This window comes from Rutilus rutilus, assembly GCF_951802725.1.
Source record: "Rutilus rutilus genome assembly, chromosome: 8".
Taxonomy (NCBI): domain Eukaryota; kingdom Metazoa; phylum Chordata; class Actinopteri; order Cypriniformes; family Leuciscidae; genus Rutilus; species Rutilus rutilus.
In genome coordinates, this window is record NC_140222.1 from 16,995,073 (window position 1) to 17,014,445 (window position 19,373).

At 38.0% G+C, this 19,373-nt stretch overlaps 2 protein-coding genes and 1 long non-coding RNA gene across 5 annotated transcripts in view; all 3 read right to left on the reverse strand.

The window, feature by feature from the left end:
* Window positions 1-19,373, reverse strand: part of LOC311295855 (uncharacterized protein) — a 260,836-nt gene that overhangs the window by 155,769 nt on the left and 85,694 nt on the right. The window lies entirely within an intron of this gene.
* On the reverse strand, window positions 9,513-9,985 carry LOC311296081. The gene is made up of 3 exons (XR_014628487.1): window positions 9,933-9,985; window positions 9,783-9,844; window positions 9,513-9,650 (listed from the first exon to the last, which is right to left on the reverse strand). It is a non-coding gene; the product is annotated as an uncharacterized lncRNA (long non-coding RNA).
* The window catches only part of LOC311295852 (uncharacterized protein), a 49,895-nt gene continuing 43,988 nt past the window's right edge, over window positions 13,467-19,373 (reverse strand). For 2 of the 3 annotated variants that reach the window (XM_084417381.1, XM_084417383.1), the window contains exons 7-10: window positions 16,031-16,348; window positions 15,317-15,619; window positions 14,472-14,495; window positions 13,467-14,059 (exon numbers count right to left, since the gene is read on the reverse strand). In XM_084417381.1, the coding sequence (XP_084273507.1) occupies window positions 13,971-14,059; window positions 14,472-14,495; window positions 15,317-15,619; window positions 16,031-16,348 (734 nt within the window). In that variant the 3' untranslated portion in view covers window positions 13,467-13,970. Of the gene's footprint in view, window positions 14,060-14,471; window positions 14,496-15,297; window positions 15,620-16,030; window positions 16,349-19,373 lie in introns of all 3 variants that reach the window. The other variant, XM_084417382.1, reaches the window with a different exon arrangement.

Below are 19,373 nucleotides of genomic sequence, written 5' to 3' on the forward strand. Positions count from 1 at the left end.
ACCGACTCACCACAGCTTTACAGTAAAACAGAGTTCAATACAGCATTCTGGACGATTTACATCAACAAAACATGCGTTTCTGTGCAAATATAAAAGCAAGTGATCAACTGAGAGTAGATGAGAGCGAAGAACTATAAGTGTAGAGACACTTTAACCGTAAACGCTGCGGTTTAATGCGCTTCTGATAAAACAAACATTAATAAACAGCGTCACATGAATCTGAAGCTGTCAGGAGCTGAAAGTGTGAAAGAGCTGCAGTTACTTCTGCTTTAATGCATGTGAACGAGTGTGAGAGATGAAGTGTGAAAACAAGAGCAGAAACTGACCAGTGCAGTGGAAACTTCAGTGTTTTTGGGAAGTGTATATTCACTATTCAACATGTTCCTATGTTATGTGATCATTGCTTAATCCTGTTTCTGATATTGATTTAGATTCAATCTGATCATCATCATCACTAGAAGCTCCTGCGAAAACTGTCTGTATATTATTCAGTGATCTTCAGTGTGTTTGATCAGGAAATATCAACAGACTTTATTATTCAACAGCTCAATTTCATTGCTGAACTTTTGATTAAATGTTTTTGATGTTTCTCATATAGTGAAGGTGATTGCATTCCTTTTTGTTTCCTGAGATTCGTGAAATGGTCTCCTCACAGTGACAATGTGCTTTTAAATTACAAGAACATTCATAATGCATTTACTATATATATATATATATATATATATATATATATATTTATATATATATATACATTTTATTTTTTCATAGTATATGAAACACAATAGTGGCTCACGTGTGTATTGTTTTCTCTTCTGGTTAGTATTGAACGGCCTGTTCGCCTCTGCTGGTAGATGTTGTAACTACACTTATAGGAACACAAAGCACCTTCCTTTTGAAGGCCATTCAGGCATATATGAGTAGTCGGATGAAATAAAAGTATTTTCTAGCAACACATAAAACAGCAAATATTTCAATAGGCCTGTATTATATTTAAAGCAACTATTAGAACAGCAGCTACAAAAATGTTAAATGATTTAATATGGTTAAATTGCACATAGCCCTACAGCAATCATTTTAATGCACTCTTCTAACACAGATATTTAAAAGGACAGGATGGATTTCTTCAAGTGATATGTGAGTGAAATTACTTTATCAGTATATTGATGTGGACAAAAACACACACACACACAAAAAAAAAACGCTAAACCCAGCCTAAGATGGTTGGCAGGTCTTGGTTTGTTTCCAGTCTGGCTAAGCTTGTGTTCAGCTGGTTTAAAAGTTTAAATTGTTCAAAACCTCTCTAAAACCAGTCTGCTTAACCAGCTAGGATGGGCCTCACCTGATCCTCTCCACAATCCTGCAATCGTGTTCAGCTCCATCAGTTACATTGGGGTCAGTGAGTGTTTGTTGTTCAATTAGATTCTGACAGCCACAAGATGGCGCCACAACAGTGTCATCTTTATTATTAGGAGAAACATCTTAACTGTTTATCCTTACTACTGCTGACAACATAATAGTTAATAGCTGACAAAATCCTTACATTACTGTAATTGTGCTTGGAGACGGGTTCCAGTGAGTCATTTTGAAGTTTTTTAATTAATATGGAAAATATGTATACAGTTGTCTGGTAAAAAGTAAGGTAGGCAATTGGCCATAGGAGAGGCTAGCAATAGCAAGCTAGCTTTGAAAGCATATCTTCTAATAGACCAATATCATTATTGTGTTTATTGTGTCAAAAATCAAAAACTGAGAAAAAATTGCACAAAAACACGATAAAATATTTGTGTTGGCGAGTTTTTGCATTATTACATTCCTGCAATACCAGAGGATGCAGTTTCAGGACTGCATTTCTAGGACCCTATTTTTTTTTTTTTTTTTTTTTTTCATGACAACACCACCTACACAAACAGATTATTTTTAACGTAAAAGAGGGCGAGACCATTTTAAACTTGAATGTGCGAGTCTTTCGGTTTCAGACTAATACCAATTATTATTTAGCTGAGCAAAAACAGTTCATTGTGCTGCTGATAGGTCAGACTGTTTAACCTGTGACCAAAGCTGTAAAATGAGAAATACAATATGTGTAGGGCTGAGTGAATATGTGCAACTCTTTACAGCCCAAGTAGAACAGCAATATCTTTAAAATTATTCCCGAGAGAATAACAAACTGCTGGTCTTCATTTGATTAAAATCAGGCCAAAATTGAAGTCGGCCAATGTCGGGCCATCGTTGAGCATCAACCAGTCCAGTTTTTGCTGCGTTTTCCGCACCTTCATCACTAGTTAGACATCATTGGGGGTATTTTGGCAGTTCAGCGTCTTGAACTTGTTCATCATTATGCTGACCACTGTCTGCAACCAGGTCTCCATTCATTTCGGATTTAAGAGTGCTCCGTTTACCTGAGGAATCCATCTTGTTCCCTTCACACTAGAAGGAGTGCAAACCCCCACACCAAGCTGTTCTCCAAGGGCATTCATCTCCCGTCTTGACTTTGCACTTCAATTATATGTTTTCCAAACAAGTTGGAGGAGATCATATACTTTTGCTACCATCGGATTTTTGCGCTGCAGTTTTAGAACCACCAGCTCTAACGTATCCCAAAAAAAAGGGAGAACAATTGTATTAGAATTCAGCAAATCAGCTGTAACAGTACAGAGACAGTTCTCATATAGGCATTGTGAATAAAAACCAAAGAATATTATGCCAGAAGATTCAGTTTTTTTTTCCTGTAAAAAGTAGTGAGGTTACATTCTTTCCAAAGGAAAACATTAACTGATGTGGCATGCAGTGGGAATCACATGCTCTCCAACATTCCTCTGCAAAAGAGCAATCACTCCACCATGTTTGCAGATGCACCATCTGCGCCGAATGCAATGCATTTTTCCATCCAGTTAGGGGTGCCAAGGGAATCAAATGGCGCTTTTCCACTGCATGGTACGGTACGGCTCGGTTCGGTACGGCACGCTTTGGCGCTTTTCCACTGCATGGTACGGTACGGCTCACTTATGGCGCATTTCCACTGCATGGTACGGTATGGTACGGCTCGCTTTAAATGGTACCACCTCTGTTGAGGTTCCAAGCGTACCGTACATAGACTGTAAAAAATATGGACAAAGCGTCTGTGACGTCACCCATAGACTTTCTGAAGAACGGGTTTGAAGCCGTTTATGGGGGGTATGGGCGGCGCCATCTTGGAAAATCTTGGGAAATGCTAACCCCGCCCACCTTCTAACGCAGCGCGCGTCACTCAGCTCGCCTGCTACTCCGGTTATATTTCAGGCAATGAACTATTTTTTTACAGTCTATGGCAACGAAATATGTTATAAAACACCATACTAACTCGTTTTGTTTTCATTTAAAGAAATCTTAAACATTATAGCCACACAAATGTGGTTCAGGCAACGCATATTGATTATATTCAACTGCACATAACGTTTGCCTATTTATGAAAAACAAAACAAAATATAACACAAATCTGCCTCTTTTCATTTGAAATATAATATAAAAATATTAAACATTTTATGGTCCAGGCAATATGTGCATTTGTATTAAACAACAGATTTTGCAGTAAACAACATTACATATCATCTTCGTTGTATTAAAATGACAAAACTCAACCCAGTCTCTTTTTGTTAAATTTCAGTTTTATCAATGTTAGCCATTATAAAAGTATAAGTAAAAGGTATAAGAAGCTATACAAATAAAGCAAACAATTCAATCAAACATACAAAGTCAGCGCGAGTTTAACCATACATCGGTAAAGTTAAATAGCTTATAAAGTTATGAAACTTCCCCTCAGCCAAAACGATTGCCCAGGGAAAAAAATATAGATTCACGAGACCAAAAATCGCCCATTAGATATGCACAAGATGAATTATATCTCATGTTTAACCACTACAGAGACGCCAGAGTCCGCGGCATTGGCGGCAAACCTTAGAACGTCAAGCCGATGAAAGACCGTTCCAGGCGGGGTACATCGCGCCGAGCACCCGGTCATCGCTGGATCAACTGGATAAAATTTTCATAAATCTTTAAATAAACCACAGATTTGAGCTTTAAACAACTACATTCTCGCCTGAAAAACTCTTAAAACTACATTTCATGATACAGAAACAGTAGTATTATTATGTCAACTGTATTAAAAAATGGCGCTTCTTATGTTGTCATTCTCCGTGGCGCTGCCTTGTTAGCTGTCAATCAAGCTGTCAATCAAAGTTAACCACGCCCTTATTGTCATACATTTTATATCTAAATACGATCTAAACTAACGAGTTAGAAAAAAATTCACTACCCTCGCCGTTGTCAGGCACTCGGAACCTATCGAAAAATACAATAAAAGTCCATGGGACCAACTTGTAAAGACATGAATTTATGCTGTGAAAACGGACATTTTAACATGAGGGCTATGGACATTTGCTCCCTTTTGGGACCTTCCCCTAGCGGATTTTCGATGTATTGCAGTTTTTCGCACTTCCGGGTAGGCTTCATTTCTCAGATCAGAATGTTGCCGCTTGGGTACCGTACCGATACTAAAATGTGACGTGAAAACACTGAAGATCACTGATTGGTCAGACAGAATCGTCACTACCAGTGTCATTGTATTTGCGACACGAGACACTTAAACCCGCTAGATTTAAATAGCCAGTAGACAACAGCCAACGCTGTAGTTTCTGAGGGCACACACACACATATGTGTGTGTGTATATATATATATATATATATATATATATAATTAATAAATGAGCAAAACTTGGCCACAAAATATTTAATATTCAATTATTTTAATGATCACAATTAAAGTTTTAATTTTATTAAATTGAACAGCGCAAAATTCAGCATTCAATCAAATATTCAAAAAGACTTAATAATAATGTTATTTCTCTCTATAGGTGCGTTTACTACGAATATGGCGATCGTCAACTTCATCTTTGCCAGACACTGACAGAAAACACTATTTTATAAATAAAAATCAGTGCACGCGTCCCGGATTTACAAATGCACATCTTGCTTGTTGCACACACATTATGTCGAAATAACGAGATATTATGTTGAAATAACATTATTTCAACATTCAAATGTTATTTCTCTCTATAGGCGCGTTTACTACGAATATGGCGATCGTCAACTTCATCTTTGCCAGACACTGACAGAAAACACTATTTTATAAATAAAAATCAGTGCACGCGTCCCGGATTTACAAATGCACATCTTGCTTGTTGCACACACATTATGTCGAAATAACGAGATATTATGTTGAAATAACATTATTATTAAGTCTTTTTGAATATTTGATTGAATGCTGAATTTTGGCTTTTTCAATTTAATAAAATTAGGCCTATATATAGCCTATATATAGGCTATACTATTAATAAATGAGCAAAACTTGGCCACAAAATATTTAATATTAAATTAGGCCATTTTAATGATCACAATTAAAGTTTTAATTTTATTAAAACGTGTGCACTGATTTTTATTTATAAAATAGTGTTTTCTGTCTGTGCATGGCAAAGATGAAGTTGACGATTGCCATATTCGTAGTAAACGCGCCTATAGAGAGAAATGCACATAATGGATTACATAAGAGAGTAGCCTATTTCTTTTTGTTTTGAATTATTTCGTTTAAACACATTTCAAGCTTTGTGTATTTGAGGATGAGATGCGCTCCAGTTAACGTACAATGCAAGTGACCGCTCGGGCGCCTCAATGATTAAATTGTCTATTTTGCATCTTATTCAATCCAGGCAATTGTTTGATGAAAAAATTATTAAAATTAAGATACAATTTATACAAAACGAAATTCACTTTAAAGAAATGTTTTCTACAAAACAAAACTTAATGAAGTGGTCAAAATTATGTCTGACTCGCTCCATGTCTCTCTACTCGTGCTGTTCACTTTTCATAATCAACATAGGCAGATGGAAAAAAATAACATAACATTAACTAAATGCGCTTTTTCAATGGCAGTAGGCTAAAACAGTACATTAGGCCTAGACTCTCTATTTGTAAAGATTGCTGCACATTCATTTAATTCTGAATTTTGCACACACAAGTTGAAAGGCATTTGTTCAAATCAAGGTCACGGATAATTGTGCGTGCATTTATTAATCATTATGATACTAAAATCATAACAAAGTAGGCTATGCTATGTACAAAAAATCAGATGAGCCCAGAATATGAACGCAACGTTTAATTACACGTTAAGAATTTTCCTTCCATATAGTAAACCATTATAAGAACGTTTAATTTAATTTAAAAACATCCACATGCCGAGAATCAAGAGCACCATCCACTGTGTTGTGCGTTTGAAATGTGGCGCGTTTACGATGATGTCATGGCAGTAGAGGCGGCAACTATAACGATCAGTCCCACCCAGTTTGAAGCGGTACTAACTGCAATGGAAAAGCAACCGAGCTAAAGCGAACCGAACCGTGCCGTACCGAGTCGAGTCGTACCACGCAGTGGAAAAGCGAAGCGAACCGAACCGTTCCGCGCCGAGTCGAACCGTACCGAGCCGAACCGTGCCGTACCATGCAGTGGAAAAGCGCCAAAACGCAGCCTTTGTACCATCTACGATGCCTTCATATTTATATTGTAGTATAACTATAGTTTCTTTCATAACTTTAACAATCTTTTCATTATCACAGTACACTAAAACAATGTTTTCCTTGTTCTTTGAAATAAAATCGTCTTGTCTTCAAGGAGTCCAAAAGGGCCCAAGTCATTCCTCTGTTCATCTCTCACTGGCTACCACTCGCTGCTCGCATCAAGTTCAAGGCATTGACGCTTGCATACAGATCTATCTCAGGGTCAGCTCCCTCCTACTTTCACTCGCTCCTACGAGTCTACATCCCTACCAGAAGCCTACGATCGGTCAACGAGCGACGTCTCGTGGTTCCATCACAGAGAGCCACAAAATCACTTTCCAGAACATTCTCATTCACGGTTCCATGCTGGTGGAATGCTCTCCCCACCCTCATCCGGAATGCAGAATCCCGACAACATTCAAAAGACAGCTGAAAACCCATCTCTTCCGTGAGCACTTAACCTCATAAAAAAATTAATAAAAAAATCTATTATTTCCTTTCCTTTTTGGAAGCAATCCTTCCAGACGATGTGAAATAAGACCATTGTTAAGAGATGTCACATGGAAGTTTCTTGCCTCTGGGGAGAGTTGATTGTCCTGGGAGAATGTTATATTTTGCACTAGTTATATGAATCATATTTCTGTTTTATAACGTTGCTCATTTCTTCTCATAAGACTGTCACTGTTGTGGTTTCACTGAAGCTGTGATCCGATTGGTCCATTCTGCTCTGGTGGGCGTGTCCACAGTGGTCGTTCAGGGGCCTGTACCATGAAGCCGGATTAGGTGGCTAGCCAGCTATGTTTCAGCTTAGTTTCCGCCAACCCTGGGTTTTGGTACTATGAAAGTAGCTCGGCTTTAATCTGTGTTCGTTGCCATGGTATTTTACGCTGCACGGCTAACCTGCTCCGGGGCAGGTTATGTTCTGGATTCAAGATCTCAGACTGAAGTTTGACCAATCAGCTGAGAGCAAAGAAACATATATAGGTGACGTAACTTATTCCAAGTGTCTGTTGCAATGACTTCACCTTTTCTTCCAAATCCGGTGGACATCTCAGCGCAAATTGTTTGACGAGCACTTCGTAGAGAAAGAGTTTTTAGCTAGACAAAATCCCCTTGCCTTAACTGATAGTTACTTGTATGAAAGATACAGATTTTCCGCGGAAGGAATTTCTTATCTTTGCGAACTTCTTGAGCCGCACATAAAGAATTTAACACGTCGAATTCATGCACTTACTGTACCGCAAATGGTATTGCGTTGCGTTTTTTTTTTTTTTTTTTTTGCAAGTGGTACATTCTTGCACGGTGGGTGACGCACAGAAGCTATAGGGGAAAACACGGTTTGTCAAACCATTCGCAAGGTGGTCCTCTCTGCAGGAGTACATGAAAAGTTTCATTAATAGTATTCCCCGGACATTTATCGACCATGTCCATAAAAGAGGGCTTTTATAAAATTGCCAGTAAGATATATTGATAGGGTGACATCACATGAACACTTTTTTTTAAAGCAAATTTCACAAGTGTACTATACAATATAATACATGTTAAGAATTATTTTGAATCTTTTTTATTATTATTCTTCTGTTAATCTTATGATAGGATTCCCAAGTCATTGCAACATGTATGCAGTCTATTGCTCCAATCTCCACTGCTCTAGGGGAACATGAGGCAGATTATGTTAATAGGAAGTCCTATCACAGCCTTAATGTTCAGGTAGAGATGATGTGAATATGTGAGATGATTATTTTCTGTGAGATGAATCTTTAAATTAATAGTAACATTAACAGATATAATGATTTACTAAACATTTAATCTGCAGACGACTTGTGGTCATGAACATATGATCAAGTTTGGATGCCAAATGGCCTGGCTCCAGTGCTTGTCTCACAAATTTTCCATGATTCTGTGTTGTGTCAGCACTTTGAGGAAAGCAAGTTAAATTTGGTACAATACAAAACACTGTTAATTTACAATAACCCCCTATCATGACCCTCAGACAGGGCCACAGCACCGCTTCAGTGTGGCCCTCAGTAAAACCAGAGTGAAGATAGAGATGACCTTTGGCATCCTAAATGCACGTTTCAATGGTGTTCGGCCCTTAAGAGTCACCAGAGCGGGCATCACAGATAGTGGCTGCATGTGCCATTCTGCACAATATAGCCACCAGTAGAAAGGAGCGAGAAACACCACAAAACCAGCTTCTCCCTGATGAAACTGACCCGATCACACTTGACCACCCAGCTGGTGCAGATGTAGATGCAATCACCATACAATATTACACTTAATAAAAGCACATTGAAACTGCAGATATGTCTCAAACTGTTTTATTGGATTTGTGGGATGGGAGGGAGAAAGAGAGCAAGAGAAAGTTGCATTAATAAATATTCATACTAAAGTGTTACTTGGTTAAATAAGTTATACTATATATATATATATATATATATATATATATATATATATATATATATATATATATATATATAACTATATACATACTGAGATCAGTTTTATCCAGCTGTTTGATTTTGTTTGGAGCCTCCTCAGCTCACAATCAGCTCCTTTAGTGTGCAGTCTAGTTCAAGACTCCTTTAGTGTGCAGTCTAGTTCAAGACTCCTTTAGTGTGCAGTCTAGTTCAAGACTCCTTTAGTGTGCAGTCTAGTTCAAGACTCCTTTAGTGTGCAGTCTAGTTCAAGTCTCCTTTAGTGTGCAGTCTAGTTCAAGTCTCCTTTAGTGTGCAGTCTAGTTCAAGACTCCTTTAGTGTGCAGTCTAGTTCAAGTCTCCTTTAGTGTGCAGTCTAGTTCAAGACTCCTTTAGTGTGCAGTCTAGTTCAAGACTCCTTTAGTGTGCAGTCTAGTTCAAGACTCCTTTAGTGTGCAGTCTAGTTCAAGTCTCCTTTAGTGTGCAGTCTAGTTCAAGTCTCCTTTAGTGTGCAGTCTAGTTCAAGACTCCTTTAGTGTGCAGTCTAGTTCAAGACTCCTTTAGTGTGCAGTCTAGTTCAAGACTCCTTTAGTGTGCAGTCTAGTTCAAGACTCCTTTTGTACAGGGCCCTGACTGAGTCTGTTTCCACCTGAAAAATAATTCCACCACAAAAATGATCATTACAAGTTTTCTGGAGGCTCATCAAAATCACAAAAAGTTCCTTGACTTCCTACAAACACAGGACTGACTGTAATTTATGTCAAGGATTTTAAATCCTTACACATTTCTTCTGAAGCCCATTGAGGTAGAGGCCTCAGTTTCTGGGGCAGGTTGTGTAAAATCCTACAATAAAAGAGATGTGTAAGGGCCAGTCCCTTTTTTATGCCACACATTCAAATGTTTGCCACAATAAAAAGCCCAGAGCATTCACCTCAGCAACTGTCTGAGAACACACAGACAGAGTGTCTTCATTTCCTCCACCCTAATAAATAAAAATAGGCCAATGTAAAGCAGGTTATGTTTGGTGTTCTGTCTGCTGCATACTGACCTCTGTGTGGGAGACTGTGTGTATGTGTGCTGGCTTCAACAGGTACACTGTATTTCCCTCTACTGCAGAACATACAGTCAGCCATATTTACAACTTAAAAAAAAGTAGTAATGTATTGCACACGTACCCAGTGTTACTTGCTTAGAGGAGCCAGCACCAGGGTCAGATTGTACAGCACCTGTAATCCCATCCATAATCAGCCATCCCTTATTGCCTACTCAGAGCCAACTACTCTGCCAGTGTATTCTGGTTTTCTGAATTTAATTCTTTATTTCTGTTTGCTGCAAACAAGTGTTTGTGATAAAATGTTGACAAAAGTAATAAAAGGTTGTGGTAAATACTCACCACTTTGAATTATATTTTTATATTTTGTCTTTATCTGCTGCCAAGAACATTTGGAGTTGGGGTTGCATCTAAAAATCAATGAATATTAATTTTTCTTAGTACCGGTACATGCACATTTTTATATATTATAAAAATAGGCTATAGGCTATATTACACATATAGGCTACACATACATACATAATTTTACATAAATATAGAACGTATTTGTTTAACTTACACATTAACAATAAGCAATCTTTCTCCAACAGTCTTCTCTTGCTTTGGCCGCAGAAACCGTATTGTTTCGAGCTTGAAATACATATTTAAATTCATCGTAATTATGAATGATTATCTCTTGCTCCTCCGCGAAAAAATCGCGACCCGCGATTGGTTGTTCAGTGTTGACGTCACTCTTTTATGTGCACGCGCGCGTGGAGTAATCATAGCTTGAGGATCAAAGCCCGAGTTGACAGAGGAAGTTGATGAGCTGCATCATGGTACCAATAAAGCCTGATTGCATCGGTTTGGTTTTGTCAACTCAAAACTTATCCTGTAACCCCGAGTTTGTTCAGCTACCTTCATGGTACAGGCCCCAGGTTATCTTTTGTAATCACTGACTGGACAAGTAGGTTGTTATGCTAGCTTTGAATAACTAGTCTAGAGCTAGGTCTGCTATGGAAGCTTGTTTCCGCCACAGAATAAAACATTTTAAAAGAAAATTGCGACTTTTTATCTCACAATTGCAAGTTTACATCTCGCAATTCTGACTTTATTTCTCAGAATTGCGAGATATAAAGTAAGAATTGCGTGAAATAAAGTCGCAATTGCGTGTTATAAAGTCAGAATTGCGTGAAATAAAGTCGCAATTGCGTGTTATAAAGTCAGAATTGCGTGAAATAAAGTTGCGTGAAATTTTTTTTTTTTTACCTCAGAATAGTTTATCTCACAATTCTGACTTTATAACACGCAATTGCGACTTTATATCATGCAATTCTGACTTTATATCTCCCAATTGCGTATTATAAAGTCAGAATTGTGAGATATAAACATGCAATTCTGAGGAAAAAAAGTCCGAATTTCAAGTATATTTCTCGCAATTGCGAGTTTATATCTCATAATTCTGACTTTATAACACACAATTGCGAATTTATATCACGCAATTTTTGACTTAATAACACACAATTGCAACTTTATATCACGCAATTCTGACTTTATAACCTGCAATTGCGACTTTATATCATGTAATTCTGAGATAAAAAGTCAGAATTGTGAGATGTAAACTCGCAATTGTGAGAAAAAAAGTCAGAATTGTGAGATTAAAAAGTCGCAATTACCTTTTTTATTTTTCACTCTGTGGCGGAAACAAGCATCCTAGTCTGCTGTTAGCTGGCAGATGATTTGGCTTCATACACATAACGTTACAGATAGCAAGAAACGTTGACAAACGTACTCTTCTAATCATTACACGGTATCTAGTTAATGCAACTTTTGATATAGGAACTCGAACTCCTAATATTTTACTATAAGCAATTATGGAGATATAAATATAATCGAAGCACTTACAGGATTTTCATTCAGGATTTCACTCTTTGTTTCGTTTTGCCGCGTTCAGCTACAGCACGTATGCGGGAGCACCACAACAACAATCTGTGACGCTGTAGGAACTCACTCGGCTAATAGCTGCCCTGATTGCTGCCTCGCGCTAGGAAATACATTAATTACTGTTATAAATATAAAACGTCACTAAAGACCTATAATTTTCACAATCATTTTTAATGTTAAAATATATTTGTTGGGGACCCCCCAAAATCCAAAAATAAATTCTTATGGGGGGTCCCTAATGACTTATGGAGGGTCCGGGACCCCCCCAGACTCCCCTCATTTCGAACCGTGCTGCTCTGTCCTGTCTGCCAGCCTGTTGTCAGTCTCCTCTCTACTCCGCAATGTATTTTTCACTGCGTGAGAACTCCTTCAGCGTCGCTGCGCTGTCGTCATCATGTAAATCCCTCCCCAAACGTTTCTGATTGGTGCCGCGATTTCGGCGGCACAGAAATGAGTTTGAATGGGCTCTTCTCCAGACTATCCTCAGAGCCCGTCTACGGAGAGCCTACCCACTCCCTATTAAGCTCTATTGTACCGAATTTTGGTTGTAGTTCCACCAGAGTTCCACTGGGGGCGATCGCCATGAGTGCAAAATGAATGGGAGTCAATGGGGCTAGACAGCTAAATTTGTCTCTTTCACCCGATTGCCGTTGAGAAATCTCAGATCTGATTGTAGATTTTGCAAGTTCAACATGGGTTTTAGGTCGAAAGTTGAACGAACGAGTACTTATGTCCTTTTGATTTCTTACAGGTTGAGTTGTTGTTGCCCATAACACGCTAGCATTCTGCTAATGAACGCTGATTGGTCAGTGAAGGACTGATTACGACCAGAGATACCGATTGATGGCATCGTGACAGTCATCCGCAGCGGGACCAGAAACAAACAAAACAAAAACTCTTCTAGCACGTGTGTTTACCTGTGTCAGCTGTGTTGTCGATGCCTCGAGTGAAAAGAAAGTGCAGAGCGCGAACGCACCAGAGTGAGTGAAGGATTGCCGTTAAGCAGTATCTCTGGTCGTACATGTGTATGACGTCATTGACACTTTAAAAGACTTTTTAAAGCAAATAAGTGACTCAAAAAAATCTAACACCCAGCAATGTGTAATTTATTTGCATCTCCTTTCGAATACAACATTCAAATTACTAGACAAAAAATTATATCCTGAGAAAAGTGGATTTTTATTGGTATAGCGCCATAGACCTCCATTCATTCTGCACTCGTCCTGTGAGCGCCCTCATATGGAATCAGAGAGGAACTGCAACCAGTTCAGAAGCCGGAAGTGTACTGAGAGTGAAACTTCTCGCCATATTAGACATTCTCTGCTATCCTGGAGAGAGAATTAAAATTCGCCGGAAGTAGTCTGGGTTTTCCCAGGCTAGACTGGAAGATGAACAGATTCACTTCAGATCAGACCCTTATTTAAGCATAATTACTAAAGCAAAATAAGGCACACATTTACAATTTCAACGAAAATAATATTAAAAAGAATGTCAACTTAAGTAGTTGTATTTTTATTTTATTTTTTACAATAAAAGTGTAACAAAGGTCATGTGATCTCAGCTTTAAAGACACTGTGATCAATGCTGAACATGAACATTAATCTGGTACTGGTGTTTATTACATAAAACACAATCAATGGTTATATAAATGCTGCTGTGGTAAAACATATTATTAAAAGCATATTACTTTAAACTCGCTGTCTACAATCACACAAAATCAGCTTTCGGAGTCAAACTAGTATTATATTAATAGAGTACTGGTATGAAGTGTAACATTATAAAAACTATATGAAACTGTTTGATAAAAACGTTTCCCTGTTCATCTAAAAACAAATAAGCTTTTTACATGCAAGTTTAACAGCTCAACAGACACAGATTCATTTCTCACTTTAAGGCTCATACAGTATAAGCAGAAATATGTTTTTGTTGTTGTAGCCAGATCTGAAATATTTATGATGTCAGAGTGATTGACACTGGTGGGCGTGTCTTATCTTTTTAAAGTGAACTCGTCCCCTCCTGTTCATTCACATTCTCTCCATTCAGCAGTGGCATCTCTACAGCCGCTGATTCATTCACTCGCTTTTCTGTGGAAACAGTCCGAAAATACACAGACAAATTACAAAGAGAGATGTACTGATCTGGATTAAGTTATATATGAGACATCAAAAATAAAGTCAAGCATTTACAATGTACAAAATCATTTAACAGACTGTCAGTGGTACATCTGACTTATTTGACAAGTTCAATCTAGTTTAAGGACAAATGAACATGGGAACACAGTCATGCATTACTAGAATATATCAACTGAAACTAGTTTACTTTGATCTTTTAGACTTCTACATATTGGATCTTTGTAGCATTAAACGATTCACCAGTGGGTCATTTCTCTCTAAATTTGCACTTTGAAACTGAATGAATAAAGTGAATGAAGCCACATCACACACATCAGATTATGATTATGCTTTCAAGATATTCAGCGCAAACACACAATCTTACCCTCTGTCACTGATTTCCCGCTCACTTCATTAGAAACAGCAGCGCATAGAGACAGAGAAACAAAGACAATGTTTCCATTAGATCAATATGTGAACATGTCAACAGTTTGTGAACACCAGAGTCTGTAATTTTCATTCAGATCCTGTTTTATCAGATTGAAATAGACACTTTGCTGTGTCTATTTCAAGAAGAATAAAATATACATATTTGCTTTATTTACAGAGTGCTGATATAAATAAAAGTTTAAAGGTGCAGTGTGTGATTTTTAGCGGCATCTAGTGGTGAGATTTGCGAATTGCAATCGGTCAATAATTCGCGGCCTTTCCTTGAAATTTCAAACTCGAATGAGAGGCTACGGTGGCCGACGTAGGAAGCCGCGTCTTTTTCTGCTGCTTCTCATTCAAGTTAGTGATGAAACGCGCTCTGTAGCGCTGTCGGCTACGGTAGAAACATGACGTCACGATATGGCGACCTTCATAGAAGGGGTGGCCGCGGTTATGTACATATAAATGACTCATTCTAAGGTAATAAAAACATAACGGTTCATTAAGTAAGGTCTTTATACACCACTGAAAACATAGTTATGGATCTTATATTGCATTTCTGTCAATAGATCCTCAGAAATATCACACATTGCACCTTTAATGAAATGCTTATTGAGGTGAGGCAGCAACTTCAATCATTTTCAATCTTTAATCATGGATGTCTAAAAACAGAAAAGATCTACAGAACAAACTCTGAAAGCAGTCTGGACATAAATCAGTTTGAGCTGAATTACCTGAAGAAAAACACAGAATATATGAGGAAGAACTGTGATTATTATTACACTGACTGAAGTGACTCACCTCTGACAATAACAATGTGTGTCATGGTTATGTTCACTTCACTGCTGCGGATCTTCAGTTTATAATGTCCAGCATGTTCAGCTGTGATGTTTGTGATGGTCAGATTTCCAGTCTTCTCATCCAGCATCAGTCTGCCTCTGAATCTCCCATCAGGACCATCATGTGTCTTTCCGGTCCCTCCTTTGATTTCAGCTATGAGAGTGTCTTTATCTCCAAACCTCCACAGTATCTCACCATCTGTCTGTTTTCCAGGAATAGTGTATAGAATGACTTTACCTTTCTCAGTCACTGACTCGTACATCACTTCATGTCACAACAGCAGCACAGAGAAACAGAAAAGAGGAGATTATAATAACGAGTCTGTAAAGTTTCATAAAGAATGTGTTCCTGCGTGTAGAAACACACAAACTACACAGGTAACATGCACCCTAATTATGTGACATTAATAACTATAATTTTTAGAACAAAAAGATACATTGTTTTAATACAAAATCAATATTTATTTATATGCAAGTACATTTTAATTGGTATATTAATTTAATGCTCTACATTGTTTCATATTTTTTTCACAAATTGAGTAAATACAAAATGAATGTCAAATTACAGTTACACACTATAATGTTCACCTTTAATTATTACAATTCAGTTCAGTGTAAAACTGTTCATTTCAATTACACTCAAGTACATCTTAAAAAAATAAAGACAATTACTTACTTGGCATCCAAACCCTGAATTTCTTGTACGAGGTTTCTCTGTTGCCGATGGTTTGTAGTTTATAGACTCCAGTGTGTTCATCTGTGATGTTTGTGATGGTCAGAGATCCAGTCTTCTCATTCAGCTTCAGTCTGTCTCTGAATCTCCCATCAGCATTATCATCATATTTAATAATCTCTTCAGTCCCTCCTCTGATTTGAGCTATGAGAGTGTCCTCAGCTCCAAACGTCCACAGGAACAGATCTTCTCTCTGTATTTTAGCATCAGGTTGTAGAGTGACAGAATCTTCCCCTTCCAGTAATTTCATCTCCACTTTATCTATCACAGCAGAACATAGAAACAGAGAAACAAAAGAAAAAATTGCCATTCGATCAAGTGTGTTTGCATGTGAATATCAAATTACTACATAAACATCATTCAGATGCTGTTTATCAGACCGAAATGGAGACAATTTGCTGTTTTTATTAAACAGAAACTTTATATTCCTGTCTCAGTTTCAGATTTGATGGCAAAACCATAAATCCATGTGAGCTTTAAACAGAGCGCTGATCTTAGTAAAAGCTGAAGGAAATACTATTTCAGGCAGCAACAGAACAGTGTTTATTCACAATGTAGTTCAATGGGAGATTTTTAAACTTTAATCATAGATTTCTTTTTTTATTTATCCTTTATTTTACCAGGTGATGTCCCATTGAGATAGTCAAATCTCTTTTAAACTTTAATCATAGATTTCTTTTTTTATTTATCCTTTATTTTACCAGGTGATGTCCCATTGAGATAGTCAAATCTCTTTTACAAGGGAGCCCTGGGGCAACAATTACACAGGTTACACAGAATCACAAAACAGACCAAAAAAAAAAAAACTGATTTACAGTACATGTAAAACAATTTAAAATAACACAAAAGGCTCATTGAAACCATGTGCATTGTTCAAATTTGGATTGTTTAAGTAATTGTTTAAAATGTTCAAGTGGGATAAGAACAAAGCTTCAAAACTTTTTGGAGTAAATTCCAACACCAAGGAGCAGCATAACTAAAAGCAGTCTTACCAAATTCAGTTGTTACACGTGGGATATTTAGAGACAGAATGTTAACGGAGCGGAGATTGTAAAGGTAATGATTCCTGGTCAACAAACTAGTGAGATAGCTGGATAAATTACCATTAATAGCTTTAAAAATAAAAATGTGCCAGTGGAACCATCTACGCCGACCTAAAGAGCTAAAACCAGTTGCCTCATAAAGACGACAGTGATGAGTACGTGACTTGGCACTAATGAAACGTAATGCACCATGGTAGACTGTGTCAAGTGTGTGCAGCGTGGTAGAGGCAGGCAGCATGCATATAAATAACATCCCCATAGTCCAAGACTGGTAAGAAAGTGGCACTGATCAATTTCCTCCTAGCTTTGATAGTAAAACAGGATTTATTTCTAAAATAAAAGCCAAGCTTTACTCTCAGTTTTCTCACTAATTTTTCAATATGTACTTTGAAGGTTAGCTTTTCATCAATCCACAGACCAAGATATTTATAAGATGAAACATTTTCAACACACTTCCCATCTAGTGTGGAAATGGCTAGGGCGGTTGATGAGGGTACAGTGCGAGACTTTGTGAACTGCATCACTTTAGTTTTACCAGCGTTTAATACCAGTCTAAGTTCAATGAAGGTGGCCTGTAATAAATTAAAAGACTGCTGTAGTGATTGATAAGCTTGAGCTAGAGTGGGGGCGGAACAATATAGTACTGTATCGTCTGCATAGAGATGTATTTTGCCATTATCTGCTACAGAGGCAATGGTGTTAATGTAAATGGTAAATAGGACCGGACCAAGGATAGACCCTTGAGAGACACCTCGCCGGACCCCCAGTGGGGCAGAACTATGCCCATCGGCCCTAAAGCCTGACTGTTCCGGAGAAAGTATCTGATAATTTTGCAGGAAGCCCTTAAGTTGGGTATTTACTAAAGACTCTAGGACCTTTGCAAGTACAGACAATTTGGAGATTGGGCGATAATTATCGAGAATGGAGGGGTCCCCCCCTTTCAGCAGGGGCAGCACATGGGCTGATTTCCAAACATCTGGTAAGTCATTTGAAGACAGGGACAAGTTAAAAATGTATGTAATAGGTTCCACTATGATATATGCAGATAGTTTAAGTAAAGCAGGATCTAGGCCATCAGGACCGGCTGATTTCCTAGTGTCAATTTCCTTAAGAGCCGTAAGAACTGCAGATGAGGGAATGAATTCAAAATCGAATCCCTCACTGACCAGAGAAGCAGGTGAATTGTGTTGGAGGGGTGAGGAGACATGGCTGTGTGAGACCTCTTCAGGATATGATTGTTCAAATATGTCACCTGCCTTTATGAAATGGTCATTGAAAGCATTAACAATATCATTCTTGTTTGAGATCTGTTGGGTGTCTTTAACTATATGCTTGGGGAGAGCAGAGTCACTGGTAGGTAATTCCAGAGATTTTATCGTCTTCCAAAATTTAGATGGGATATTTAGGTTTGAGGACATTGATTTGAGGTAGTATTCAGATTTGCACTTTCTTACAAGGTAAGTGCACTTGTTCCTAAGATATCTAAAGTTAGTCTATATCTATATCTAAAGTTGGAGAACCAGGGGTTATCACGCCCTTTAATTCTATAGCATCTTAGAGGGGCATGTTTATCAGTAATCGAGAGAAAAAGTGATTGAAAGTAGTTCCATGCCACATTGATATCTGGTATAAGGCTAATTCTAGAGAAATCACAGATGTTTATTTCATGTAAAAAGGCTTGTTCTACAAATCTTTTAAAATTTCTTTTAATAAGGATGCGAGGCTTGGATTTAGGGAGCTTGGTGTCCCTAACACATGCTACGGTGCAATGATCACTAATGTCGTTAGAGAATACCCCTATTCCTTTATATTTCTGAGGAGTGTTGGTGAGTATTAGATCTATTAGGGTTGACTTTTATATTAGGACGTGTAGGGAAGGAAACAAGCTGAGTAAGATTTAGCTCATTACAGATACCAAAGAAGTGGGTTTTTGGTTGCCAGGGCAAGACAACCCTGCACAGATTCCCAAAGAACCCAGCGTTAAGGGACCAGTGGATGGAGTTTTTTTTTCCAGAGCATCAACGGAGTTGTGCAAGACTGTTTGTTCCCTGCATTTCGACGATGATTGTTTTATAAACAAAGCCCAGTTCGACGCCGGATTCGCGACGATCGTCTAATGCTTAAGGATTATCCCAACGATAAAGGTTCGCGGTCGTGCGTTGGAACCGCAGGCGGTGAGTAAAACTGCTTTTCTGCTTCAAATGTCTGAGTGCTGTTAGCTATCCGCGCATAAATAGCTTTAG